Genomic DNA, 12968 nt, shown 5'->3' with positions numbered 1-12968 from the left:
GTTCGATGGCTGCGAGAGACGTACATTGCATGTGAAGTTGAAATGGTCAAAAGCCGTTCTTCACTGGTCTCCGCATCCATACATCAGACTTGGACAGAGCACCCATGTGAGTTCATCCCTTCCTTGCGACTCCGACTACTCCGCAACTCAGTCAAGACTGGATGATATAGTTGGGATCAAGATATCAATATAGATCGAACGACTGGAAGGTGATATCTGCTTTATTCATTTGTGTAATTCATACTCGCGTCAAAGGGCATCGTGGCCCACCATCGTCTATCAGGATTTAACTAGGTACTTTGATTCCTCCCATACGCCAACAGCATTTTCTATTTCCCTCACATGCAATTTAGTTCAACATACCGAGACCCAGGTGCTCAGGGTCGGCCTTGACAATACGGATGGTGTTGGTGTTGCCCATGCCGCCCTTCCAGCCCTGAACAACGACAACGGTGTCGCCCTTGCTGACGATGTTGAGCTCCAGAGCGTTCTCGACAGCCCACTTAATGCGGCGGTCGACATCCTCCTGCCAGTTGACCTTGCTGAAGTCAGGCTTGGCCTCGGGGAACAGGAAGGGGTAAACGCCCCGGTACAAGTGAGCGTAGCGGGAAGCAGAGGGGTTTCTTGTGACCATGAAGATGGGGCAGACAGGGCGGTACTTGGAGAGAAGGCGAGCGGAGTCACCAGAGGTGGACAGGACGATGATACCACCGGCATTCAGGTCGAGAGAAGTCCTGACAGCAGCCATGGCGCAAGACTCGACGACGCTGACGGGACGCTTGACCAGAGTGCACATCTCCTCGAAGTGCGAAACGTAGGGGATCGTGTTCTCCGCCTTGAGGCAGGCCTCGTGCATCTCGGAAACGGCTTCGTTAGGGTAGCTACCCTTGGCGGTCTCGCCAGACAACATGACGCAGTCGGCACCGTCAGTGATGGCGTTGCCAACATCGCTAATCTCGGCACGGGTAGGGCGAGGGTTCTTGATCATGGACTCGAGCATCTGGGTGGCGCAGATGACGGGCTTGCCGGCCCTGTTGCACAGAGCAATCATCTTCTTCTGGGCGGCGAAGACCTCGGCGGCGGGGATCTCAATACCGAGATCGCCACGGGCGACCATGACACCGTCGGTCTCCTGGAGAATCTCCTCGAAGTTGTTGAGACCCTGACGGTTCTCGATCTTGGCAATGATCTGGATGTGCTTGCCCTCCTCGCCAAGGACGTCACGAATGTCCGTGATGTCCTGGCCGCGGCGGATAAATGAGGCGAAGACCATGTCGACGTTATTCTTGACACCAAACCTCAGGTCGTTCTTGTCCTTCTCGGAGAGAGCGGGAAGATCGACATCGGTGTTGGGCAGGTTGACACCCTTCTTGGAGGAAATGAAGCCGTTGTTGCGGGCGCGGACCTGGACGGTCTTGTCATCGACGACCTTGATGACATCAAAAGCCAGGACACCGTCGTCAACGTAGATGATACGGCCGGGCTCGATGACCTTGGTGATGTTCTTGTAGTCAACGTACCTGCGCAGAAGTGTTAGCGGCGGAGAGAAATTTCGTGAGGCAGGGATATTACGTACATGTTCTCAGTATCGCAAGCAGTGGCGTATTGGTCGTCGGTGGTGAAGTTCATGATCTTGCCGGCGGAGATGGGGATATCAGCGTCGTCCTTGGTGTTGCCGGTGCGGATCTCGGGGCCCTTGGTGTCGAGGGCGATGGCGACCTGACGGCCGGGCTGGGCCTTCTCGGCGGCGCGGGCATTGTCAATGACGGACTGGTGGTACTCGTAGCTGCCGTGCTGTTGGTGGATAACATGTTAGCCGATTGCTGTCAAACAGGGAGAGGCAGCGGGGTGGCTCACGGAGAAGTTCATGCGCACGACGTTCAGACCGGACTTGCGCAGAGCGTTGATGGCCTCAACAGAGTTGGTCTTGGGACCGATGGTGCAGATGATGGAAGAGCGGCGGTAGTTCTTCTCGGGCTGGTAGGCAGTGTCGAGGCTGGAGAGCCAGGCGATCTTTCCGCCTACATCAAGGTGGTCCTGAGCAGTAGCAGCCATTGTGAAGATTTGACGGCGGGGTATCGATTTCGAAGGGAGAGGTGGTTAAGCTGGCGTCGTGACAATCTCTGGTCTGCGGCAGCTATTAGATCCTGCTTGGTCGACAGGCAGTGGAGGGTTGGAGGAGGAAGAGGGATGATGTGAGGAGAGTGGGAGTGGGAGGACAGTGAGAGATTAAAAAAAAAAAATCTAATGGCTGATGGATGGGTGAGACCCTAAAGTACAAGATTTATGCAGACAGGGAGCCTCAACCAAGATGGGTATTTGTTGAAGGACGGGGGGGAAGACAGAGCAGAGACAACAGACGTCAGGACAGGGCAGGCAGACAAGACACACGAGGTGGGAGCAAGAGAAATAATTTGCTGCTTGGCCCAGACCGAGTGAAGAAGCTGCTTGCTGTCCGTCTGAAGATTGCCGCTGCTGCTGCGGTGGTGGTCGGCGTCGGCGGTTTCCCGGTAGCGCTGGCTGGCGCTGGACCTTGGTGCGGTGCTGCTGCCCCTCGTTGGTTTCCATTGACTTTTTGGGGTCGGGTGGGAAAACTGCCCCTCAATTCAACGCAGTGGCAGCAATCAGCCAACGTTGCTAACAGAACCCAGCAGCTTTGGCAGCGCCGGGCACCCAGCACCACCAGGGAGCCCCACCAACATGAGGTGCTGTGACAGCACCCTCGTCCCTTCCTCACCTCACCTTTCCCTGACGGGGACCCTGTTCATGCCCATCCTCTGGTATGTGCGCACTTGCCCTTTTCCCGCCTCACCTCACCTTTTTTCTCTGGTCTTCTCACTGCTCGGCACGCACGTTCTGTGTACGTTGCACACCGGCGCAAACCCGGCAGTACACGTAAATAGAATGCCCAGCCGGAACAGGGTGACGCGAGACCCAAGGTCGGGTAAGGTGAGGTCAGGCCAGTGATAGTGCCAGGCGGAACTGGGAGAGAAAACAGAAACAGGACCAGACGCAGAAACAAAACTGGCAGGGGTGTAGACGTGGGATGCAGTGCTGGTGCTGGTGTTGATGCGACTCGTTCCACTTACCTGAGCCAAGCTATTTATTCTCTCGTCGACGCTCGAACGTGATGCTGTCCAACGTGAAGTGATTCAGAAGCGGTGCGGCGGAAAATAAAAATAAATGATGAAGAGAAGACCGCAAGAGAGGGAACCCCGCGAACAGTAGTAATGGGAGGAGGGAGGTAGTAGAAGATACCGGCGGGGATGGCGGAACGGGGAGCATGGACGGGATGGGATGTGAGGGATTTCAATAGCATTGTTAGTTTCGGCCTTTCTTTCGTGTTTTTTTTTTCTTCTTCTTCCCACCTTCCCTTCCCAAGTTCCCCTTCAACAGTCCCATCCCTCGCTCGCCTCCGGCCATTTGGTCCAGGTCCTCTCTGCCTCTGCCCAAGTCCACGAGTTCCTGGCAGTGTCCAATCTCTGCTGTCCCTTCTCCCACTCTGCGACGGAGCTCCGTTTCCTTGGGCGACCTTGGCTGGGCGCTGGGCCATAAAGCCTCAAACACTCAACAAACCAGAGCTCATGCTTTTGACACACAGCTATTTCCAACGGGTGCGGCAGCGCCAGCCCGACCCCTCCAAGACCCTCCATTGCTGGACACCTTGGCTCTCCAGCAGGGCTCCCCACCAGCTAAAAAAAAGGGAAAGCGTCGCAGTGGAGAGGTCCCCTGGTCCACTTGGGGTGCTTCCTGGCCTGTCCGCGGAGTGTCCAATGCCCTCGTCAAGAAGATAATTGGTACTGTAGCTCCGGCCCTCCAGAATCGACGGGGCACTGAATCTGAACCGCGGAGGAGGAAAAGTCCTCCGAGACCCAAGGCACAAGGTCCAAGGTCCGCACCGGATCGCCCAATCCCATTCCCCTCTTTGTCGTGACGCGAATCAAATTGTCCCGATAACAGTACCATGCACCGAGTCGCGTCCTGCGCCGCCGCTTATCGGCCGTCCAGGCAGGGGAGCGCCTACGGGCAGACCGTTGAGGGGGCTAAAGAGGGAAAAACCGTCGAAAAGACTCGAAGCGAGAAATATGCAACAAACAGAGTTCGTCGGGTAACCGATGAGAGCAACCTGACCCCACTTGGAGCTGACCTCAGGGCCACGTGACTTTGACAAAGCTTGGTTCCACTGAAACGCGAGCTCCGTATCGAGGTACGTAACTCGAGGTACTTGACCGTACTTCTCCCAAAGTCGCGCGCTCCTTATCGCCGCAGACACCTCGCTGGACGGTGCCACGATGAACATGAACGGCCCACCCTCGGCGGCGGCCCGGCAGCCTGAGGCCTGTCAGGTACCTAAGCGGACGCAGTGGCGCACAGTCCACGCGAGCTAGTCCACGCGAGCTCTGCACCGCTCACCGACCACCTCTGGCCAGGCACAGCACTCGCTGCACCTGTCGCCGCCAGCCCAGCCTCCTCCCGTGGGGTCCTCTCAGGTGCGAAAAGTGTCCACCCTGGTGGTGTGCCAAACGAGTCTTGTCCCATGACAACACCCTTTGTCTCCAAAACCCAAGCGACGATACCGCCTCTTCGACACCAACAAAACCCAAAACGCAAAGGAGAGTAGAAACGCGCAAACTCCTCAACCAACGACGCCAAAAAAAGAAACAGAAACAACAAACCTGAATCTTCATGATGGTTGGTACCACCTCCTTCCCCCCGTTTCCGGCCGCGCGGCGAGTCCTCCTCGTGCGTGCTCGCTCGCTGCCTCGTCTTCGACTTGCTTGCGCAGTCTTAACCTCCGTATAGCTCCTCAACTTGCTGACTCTGGGGCTGTGGTCGAAGTTTGGGCGTCTGACTCACTACGCATTCGATGCGGTTCTCAGTTCGTTGCCCCCCCTTCTCTCTTACCGCCCCGATCCGTCGGACGACAACCGGCTGATGCTTTTACCTACAGTTTCCGCCTTCCTCGCTGGCATGAAGCGCTCGACAGGCCTTACGTGAGTATCGATCCGAACTGGACAGGACAGAACTGTCACCCGCAGGTGCAAATCTGCGTCAAGAGAATGCGTGGCAGCTGACAAGTGCCCATTCTGGGAATCGTCAGACCCAGTTTCAAGACTGACAGAGCCGCGGGCGAGAACAAGGACATGTCGAAGTGGATTGACAAGTATCTCGGTGTCGGCGAGTGGGTGATGGACCAGTCGGTTGCGATCGCCGGCTCCAGCGGATGGTTTGAGCGTACGCGGTAGATGGACGACGATGACTGCTCCTCCTCCTCCCCCTTTCATGAATTTCGACGGCGCGACGACTATTCCAACGACTATTCCAATTTTCTCGTCTATTCGGCCATTTTTCTTGCAAATATTGGCGCGGCAATGCTCGGCGGCCGCGTGGGGGATTCGGCACCTGGGTGAACGCTCGGCGAGGGTCGGGTGGTCGGGGCGTGGCGCCTCGGCGGGCACCCGGTCGGTGTTCTCGATCTCGGACAAAACTCTGCTCCCCGAAGATGTTACGTGCGATGCTGGAATCGTGCTGCGGGGGCTATCAAATGTCGTTGGGCATGGTGGACGAGACGGCGTTCTCGTCGCCCAGCTTTTCTTTATAAAAGCCTCTGGCGCAGGCTCCCCCGTGTATCCTTACCACCGGACCTTCAGACCCCACTTTCGGGATCGTCCTCGTCGCAAAACACAGATATAGCCGAGGTTACCAACCAATCCAGTGCGCCACAGTTGCAGCTCACTTGTACGTACCCGCGACTTTACCTAAATTGCCTCGTGACGGGGAGCACATGGGGACGGGCGAACTGTGGGCTTTGATGCAAATCGATTCCTAGGCATTCCGATAAACGCCGTTCAAACTGACTATTCGTGGGGTATCCTGTCCTACGTGCCCTGTCCTATCCAATGCCCTTTGCCATAATGTAAGTAATCCAATGTAGTCGTAGTTAGGGGTCCTCCCCGCAACTCATCATCCATGCCGTGTGCTCTCGACCAGTCACCGCAAGTCCCTCGAATGTGATCCATCAGCGCTCCCTCAATCCGGCCAACAAGACAATCTACAGACTGTGCTCAGCCAAGAACTCTGGCGGCACTTCGTTGTCGCTGTCTCGTCTCGAGGAAGCTCCAATGGGCTTGGCGTGTGGTTGTGCGTCGTCATGCTCTTCGAGGTGCGATACGAGCAAATCAGGCGGTACTTCGTTGTCACTCTCGTCGTGGTGGCTACCAACAGAATTCGTCTCGACGGCATCGGCATCCTTCTCGTTGCGTTCTTGTTGGCCTTCATCATTTGGCCAGGGTTCCTCGACATCACCAACCTCCGCCCTGGGTTGCGGGAGGCTGCTACGAAGCAAGCGCTCAGCTTCTCTAAACGCCTCGAGCTCAGCGCCGACGGCGCATATCAGGAGGTTCCAGCTGTTCTTCTCCGCAGTCCGCATATGTTCCTCGAGCTCCAGGATCACCTTGCCCATCCTGGGTAGCATCGACTGAACGGCCTCTTCCTGCATCCGCGGGGTCTGTTTGCCTTTCTCATTCACGCCGCTGCTTAGTGACTTCCGCAGGTCGGCCTCGAACGTGGTGATGAGATCGACGGTTTCCTGCCACAATGCCGTGCCCTGGTCGAGTGCCTCACGATCCTTGTCAACCTGGGCCTTCCGTCGCTCCAAAAAGTCGACCTCACTTTCCCACCAGTCTTTTGCCATGGTAAGCGTACGCCGGGCGGGTATCATGCGAAAGAAATCAGCGCCCCCAGGCAAATCGTTCGCCCCGTAAGATGAGTCAGTACGTGATACAGCCTCGACTACGTCGGAATCGAGAGGCTCAATGGGGGGCCGGTGGAGTAAAGACGCAACCTCGCCCTCGACCTCCTTCAGCGCACCTCTGTACCCGCTCAAGCCGGCCTCTCGGCGATTGCGGACATCCGCCATTTTACGTTCGAGCCATCGATGCCTGTTTCTCATGCCAACGAGCTTCTCCTCTAACTCACGAATCTCCTGGCCCAAGGATTCATGCTGGTCGCCAAGGTCTCGAAGCTCTTTGCCCAGCGGCTCTTCCTCATTGTCTGCAAGGCTACAAAGCTCTGCAGAGATGCTTTCTTTACGACTGCAAAGGTTGCCCAAATGCGAAAGTGCCTTTTTGCGCTGTGACAGCGCGGATTCGATGTAGGAGTTCTCTTCGGACTTCAAGTCAGTCAAGTACGTTAGAGCACGCCGCAGGCCTTTGCGTGCGGTCTGAAGGCCTTGAGGCCCCGAGGTCTTCGGTTGCCGAACAGGTATGATGTCGCCACGAGCGGTCGCGCGCACTGGTGGATCGAGCGATGCCATCATCCGCGACTTTGATGATGCTGTAGAATAGAATGTCCCCGTGGGCGTACTACTCCCTGAGTCACTCCAGGCGTCCTGTCCACCTGTGGCAATGGTGTCTGTCGACTCATTGCTAGGCGCTAGTCCCGTGGCCTGCATGTCCAGCAATTGCTGTACTTCCTTCTGCAACGCTCGCTCCCGATGTTGTAGGTTGCGCCATATCGAATCACCTCTGGACGAGGAGCTTGAACCGCGCGAACTCTGATCGAACAGAATGCTCCCGAAACTGACTCGGCTCGGGGCCATGCCCCCAGCCGCATGACTACTGCGACCGGCTTTGGAACCTTCTCTAGAACTTCTTCTGCCCTGCGGTGGATTTTGAACCAGAATCGAGGCGGCGATCGGCGGTGGAGGGCCGGCGAACAAGGCCTTAGCCCTGGGCTTCAGTTTGGAGATAGACCCAGCGGGACTGAGGGGGTCTTCGTCCGAAACATCTTTATCCCACGGGTCCACAGGAGACGGAGAGCGGCGTCTTGACATCGTAATGGGTGTTCGCGGCGACTCTGGAAGCAGAGCGTCGTGCGGTCGTGGGGACAGTTCGTCGAGATCGTAACCGTTTGCACGTCTTTCGGCAGAGATATGCAGCGGCAGGAGAGGCGATTTGTTTCGGCTCAGCGAGAGCCGATCAAAGAATCTTGGGGAGTCTGGGGCCATCAAGACACATGGACGATGCCGACAGGATTGTCGGGCTGTTTGAGCGACAAATCGGCAGAAATGGGGTGGAATGGCGTAATACTATGAATGATGACAGCTAAGATGTACGAGTAAGCAAGTTGTCGGGCGCGGAAGCGAAGTTGATGATATGGGGGAGTCTATGGGCCGGCACGGCTTGAGAATCCACGGGCTGCTATGGGCTACGGCAAAGATTTGTCACAAAAGCCAGCAACTGAAGGTAAATGTGTCGAGCTCACGAGCTCCGAGCATGTGCCACGGTTCGGCACGAGGCAACCCTTTCTGCTCCAGCTACAGACGTCACTGGACTTAGCTCCTTATCGCAACCTGGAAGAAATATCCATTGGAAAGAAATCCGATAAGCTTATAAAGGTCACTTGCATGTAAGCATTGATTCACTGGAGCAAATGCTTGTGGAGTACCTAGTGGCTTATGTAATGTCAGTCATTACTCAGAGCCCAAGCTTGGTCCAACCCAACACAGCAGAGAAAGTCTGGTCTGAAGTCTCCAGTCTTTTATTTCCCACAAACTTCCATTCCACTGGGTCTACCTAGCTGGGGATGGGCCCTCAATGTGACGTTTTGAAGGCACCTCTTCCTTGTTTCCCATGTGTTTTCTTCTTTGTTTTACGGGTTGGGCACCGGTCGGAAGGAGTCTCGCCCAGCCTCACATTCTGGCCCAAGAGGAAGATTCAGTCAGGCAGCCGGCGTGCAGATATCCCAACCCACCAGCAAGGAAGAGGTTTTGTTGCACTTGGTTCAAGCAAGGCACGGCTGGTGGGCGAGGAGCGGAAAGTCAGGTAAGGCAAGGTATTGTGCGCCATCTTGGGCAAGACAAGGTTAGGCAAGTTAAAGCCAGGGACATATCAGGTGCGGCCATGTGGAATTGGCAGCATTGGCAGCTTTATTGGCATTGAACCGTTAGTTCCATGGAGGGAGCCATCAGGGGAGAAGGGCAAGCTTCACGCAATGAGTGTTGTGCGAAACGAGACATTGGAGAGTACAGACGCGGCATCCCAAACGATTCGCAACAACGCGCATCCCTATCTCATCTGCCCCCGTCCCGTCCAAGGCCCCCGTCTCCTTGTCCAGCGCCAATAAGTCAACTGGGAGGCCGTTTTATTAGTCAGAAGTGATGCCGTAGAAGAGCGATTTTTCCTGCAGTGACGACGCGGAGCGCGCGGACGGAGGCCAAGATAAAGTTTGTGTGTTCGTGTTCCGGAGCGTCCAGACATCACCACCGTTCGTCGTCAGTCTTGCCCATGGTCTGTCTCATTACTCTCTTGCTCCTCTTGATCCAGAGTACTTTGACTCTTTACAGCCAAGTACGTAGCATCAGGACCCTCGTGTCTTGTGCGCCGAGTTGAGGCACGGTACCTTGCCTGACTTACTCGAACACAGGCATCGGCTGGTGTTGCTCTGGTCTGTCCCTCGCCGCGTGCCGTGTCATTCCGGGCTCCTTGGACAAGCAGGTGTTTTTGTTCTGCTCTCGTCCGTTTTGCCCTGTGCTGGAGGCTCCACGCAACCTGTATACCTTACCTTTCCTTACCTGGGTACTCTGCATACATCACGGCCACTTGCCCTGACCAGAAAATATGCATTTCCTGGGCCATCGCCGGTCGGCGTCGCAGCAGAGCGTCGGCGACAAGGAGAAGCAGGAGGAAGAACAACAGCACAAGCGACATTCCCATCGGCTCAGCGCAACTTCGGCGCTCTGGCAAGCGGCCCAGGCCTTGGGCTCCATTGGGGCCCCTGCCAGCAGCACTGCTGCGGCCAACGCCATCAGCCAGAGCCAGAACCAGAGCCGTAGCCATAGCCGGAGCCACAGCCAGGCCAGCCTCAGCGTCAGCGCCAGCATGGACATGGACGACGCTACGGCGGCCACCGATTCCCTCCACCATTCGCTGCCCAATCCGGTACCCTCGCCCTCTGGTGCCTTGTCATCCCACTCTCAGCAACAGCAGCAGTCACCGCGGTTGCAGTACCAGCTGCAGCCCGAACACCAGCAGCAGCACCACCACCACCACCAGCAACACCAGCATCAGCGGCATCTGTCGCCCAACCGCGATCCCAATCATCCTCCTTCCATAACCCTCTCTCATTCTCCAACTTCATCTCCTCAATTCGCCTCAGGAGCCGCGCCTGCGACTGCGACTGCGACTGCGACTGCGACCGGGCCCCTTGCGCCCAAGAAACACGCCGTCGCCAACTTCTACTACGAAGACGACGCCGAGCACCTGAATCACCACGACCGCGGCCTCAACATCGCCAACGCCGCTGCCGCCCCTCCTTCTCCCCTCGCCGCTGCCGCTGCCGCTCCCGACTCCGCTTCCTCCCGTCCCCTCCAGCCTCGCCATTCCCACTCCTACTCGCACTCTTCTGACCTCTCGCATTCGCCCACTCACTCCCATTCCTACTCCTACTCCCACTCCCCTTCCTATCACTACCGCTCTCATTCATATTCCCAGCAGCAGCAGCAGCAGCGTGCTTCCATTCCCGCCGCGCTGCATCCGGTCCATGGCCACCAGCTGCACCACCATCATCACCACGATTCGACCTATTCGCTGCCTGTACACCCCACTGCGACTGAGACATCAGGGCCGCCGGGCCTTTCCCCCTCCGTCACTCATCTCTCCTCGTCCTCCCACGCGCCGTCCTTCTCCGTCGCGGCCATGAACCAGCAACAACAACCGACACCTCAGCAGCAGCAACAGCCGCCGCCGCAGCAGCAACAGCAGTTTTCCTCGGCCACCCCGCGTCGAAACAACACATACGGCTCCCAGCACGACGAACTGCACATGCCTGCTGGCATGATGCAGCACGGCCAGCTATCGCCCCGCGAATACTCGTCCTCCTCCGCCGCCCCCGCCGCTCCCCAGATCAAGCTGGACCAGGCCTCTCCGAACGCCCCCCAGTTCCAGAGCACATCGTCGGTGCCCAACGTACTGCAACCCGGCGGTGCAGGTGGCCGTCCCCCCGCCATCACCGCAACCACCGCCCCGGCCATGGCTACAATGCCTCAGCAGTCGCAAGACTACCAGACCCCTTCCAAGCCCAGCTTGAGTCTCACCCACAGTTACTCGCGCTCCTCCCCCGCTGCCAACTACGAAGGCGCCGCAACATTCGCGCCCTACATCCCCACGACCCCCAGCGGATCCGGTTCTCAATTCATGTCGCCGCCAGATCAAAAATACAATGCTCCAGGCTCTCAGCGGAACATTTCGAACACTCCGCTAGGCTTGGCTGATATTCGGCCCCGTGCCGACTCCGGTATGTCGGATGGCGTGCCTGGCAGCACCGCCTTCGATCTCGCCAATGTCCAGCCCGGCACGAGCAACTATCTTGCTCCTTGGGCACTCTATGCCTTTGACTGGTGCAAGTGGCCGCCTCAGGGCAACGGAGCCGGCAAGCTCGCCGTCGGTAGCTATCTGGAGGACGGACACAATTTTGTAGGGCCCGGATTTACCCCATTGGCCAGCCTAGGACTATGCTGACTTTTTTATCGTAGATTCAAATCCTCGATACCCAAATGGTGCCGACCCCCAACGACGTCTACCAGCCCGGAACTCCCAAGTTCAATCTCGAATTCTCAAAGGTTGCCGAAGCCACACATTCGTACCCCGTAACCCGCCTCCTATGGGAACCGCCCTCTTCGCAGAAACAATCCACCGATCTCCTTGCGACGTCCGGCGATCACCTCCGATTGTGGTCTTTGCCCTCGGAAAGCCCTGTGTCCCAGAGCAACTCGATCAACCGACAAGGCAGGGATCCCGGCGTCACAAAGCTCACCCCTTTGGCGCTTCTCTCCAACTCCAAAACCCCGGACCACACTGCGCCGCTGACCTCATTGGACTGGAACACGGTCTCCCCAAGCTTGATCATTACTTCGAGCATAGACACGACCTGCACAATCTGGGATATCCCCTCATTGACGGCGAAGACGCAATTGATTGCTCATGACAAGGAGGTATATGACGTGCGCTTCTGTGCCAATAGTGTGGATGTGTTCGTGAGCTGTGGACAGGACGGCAGTGTCCGCATGTTCGACTTGCGCAGTCTTGAGCATAGCACAATTATATACGAGCCCACGGGCAAGGATGACCGAGGTACGTCGTGTGAATTACAGAGTCACCTCGCGCCTTTGCTAACCCGATTTCACAGATGCCAATGGCGGTCGGATCAGTCCTACCCTGGCCCAGCAGACCATGTCGAACCCTCCTCCTTTGCTGAGACTGGCGACGTCGCCTCACGACACTCACTTGCTGGCTACGTTTGCGCAGGACTCCAACGTTATTCGCATTCTGGACGTGCGCCATCCTGGACAGGCCTTGTTGGAACTTCGCGGCCACGGCGGTGCGCTCAACAGCATCGAATGGTCGCCCCTTAAGCGAGGCGTCCTGGCTTCCGGAGGAGACGACTGCCAAGTCTTGCTCTGGGATGTCTACAACAACAACCACTCCCTCGGTGGCGTTCCTGCTGCCAATGGCGCCGGCCAGCCCGACAGCACACGAAGCCCATTCGCTAGCTGGCAGTGTGATTACGAAGTCGGCAACCTTGCGTGGGTACCGCATCTCTCCAGCGACCAAGGAGAGTGGTTGGGGGTAAGCGCAGGCAGGGGTCTTTGGGGTGTCAAGACATGCGGGCGGTCTGGTGTCTGAAGAGCGGGATGACGAAGAGTGGCATCATCTGGCCGTCTTGCTACCCTGTTCATAGATCTGGCTGGTCAATTGTGGTATATGCATCGCGAAGCCTGGCGTTTGGGAATGGGCCCTGAGCCACTTGTGGGAGGAATGCTACCGTGGTCGGAGCTTCGTACCTTACGGTTTCTCATAGTGCGGACGAAGAATCTTGCCCCCCGGCTCAGCACGGCTTCTCGGTTGGTGGTCAGAAACAAAATCTTGGAATGGCGGATGGCTATATACCGGCGGGCATAGGGGAAAGGA

The 12968-nt window shown here is 57.2% G+C and overlaps 4 protein-coding genes across 4 annotated transcripts; 2 read left to right on the top strand and 2 right to left on the bottom strand.

Annotated features, from left to right (window-relative positions):
• Positions 1–349: 349 nt before the first annotated feature.
• Positions 350–2055, bottom strand: pki1 (Pyruvate kinase; the record flags this gene model as incomplete). The annotated part of the gene is made up of 3 exons (XM_037324436.1): positions 350–1520; positions 1577–1794; positions 1858–2055. The coding sequence occupies 3 exons, from the start codon at positions 2053–2055 to the stop codon at positions 350–352; spliced, it is 1587 nt and encodes a 528-aa protein (XP_037176754.1).
• A 2634-nt stretch (positions 2056–4689) lies between these two features.
• Positions 4690–5246, top strand: CGCA056_v009188 (Uncharacterized protein; the record flags this gene model as incomplete). The annotated part of the gene is made up of 4 exons (XM_037324435.1): positions 4690–4743; positions 4804–4879; positions 4952–4994; positions 5108–5246. 4 exons carry the CDS (start codon positions 4690–4692, stop codon positions 5244–5246), a joined length of 312 nt encoding a protein of 103 aa, XP_037176755.1.
• An 806-nt stretch (positions 5247–6052) lies between these two features.
• Positions 6053–7834, bottom strand: ATG28 (Autophagy-related protein 28; the record flags this gene model as incomplete). Its single annotated transcript, XM_037324434.1, has 1 exon — positions 6053–7834. The coding sequence occupies one exon, from the start codon at positions 7832–7834 to the stop codon at positions 6053–6055; it is 1782 nt and encodes a 593-aa protein (XP_037176752.1).
• Positions 7835–9620: 1786 nt separating this feature from the next.
• CGCA056_v009186 (putative WD repeat-containing protein) lies at positions 9621–12683 on the top strand (the record flags this gene model as incomplete). Its single annotated transcript, XM_037324433.1, has 3 exons — positions 9621–11474; positions 11534–12131; positions 12187–12683. The coding sequence occupies 3 exons, from the start codon at positions 9621–9623 to the stop codon at positions 12681–12683; spliced, it is 2949 nt and encodes a 982-aa protein (XP_037176753.1).
• Positions 12684–12968: the final 285 nt, after the last annotated feature.

This window comes from Colletotrichum aenigma (genome assembly GCF_013390185.1).
Source record: "Colletotrichum aenigma strain Cg56 chromosome Unknown KSG_Cg56_contig06, whole genome shotgun sequence".
Taxonomy (NCBI): Eukaryota; Fungi; Ascomycota; class Sordariomycetes; order Glomerellales; family Glomerellaceae; genus Colletotrichum; species Colletotrichum aenigma.
This window is presented reverse-complemented; position numbering and strand designations above follow the sequence as displayed.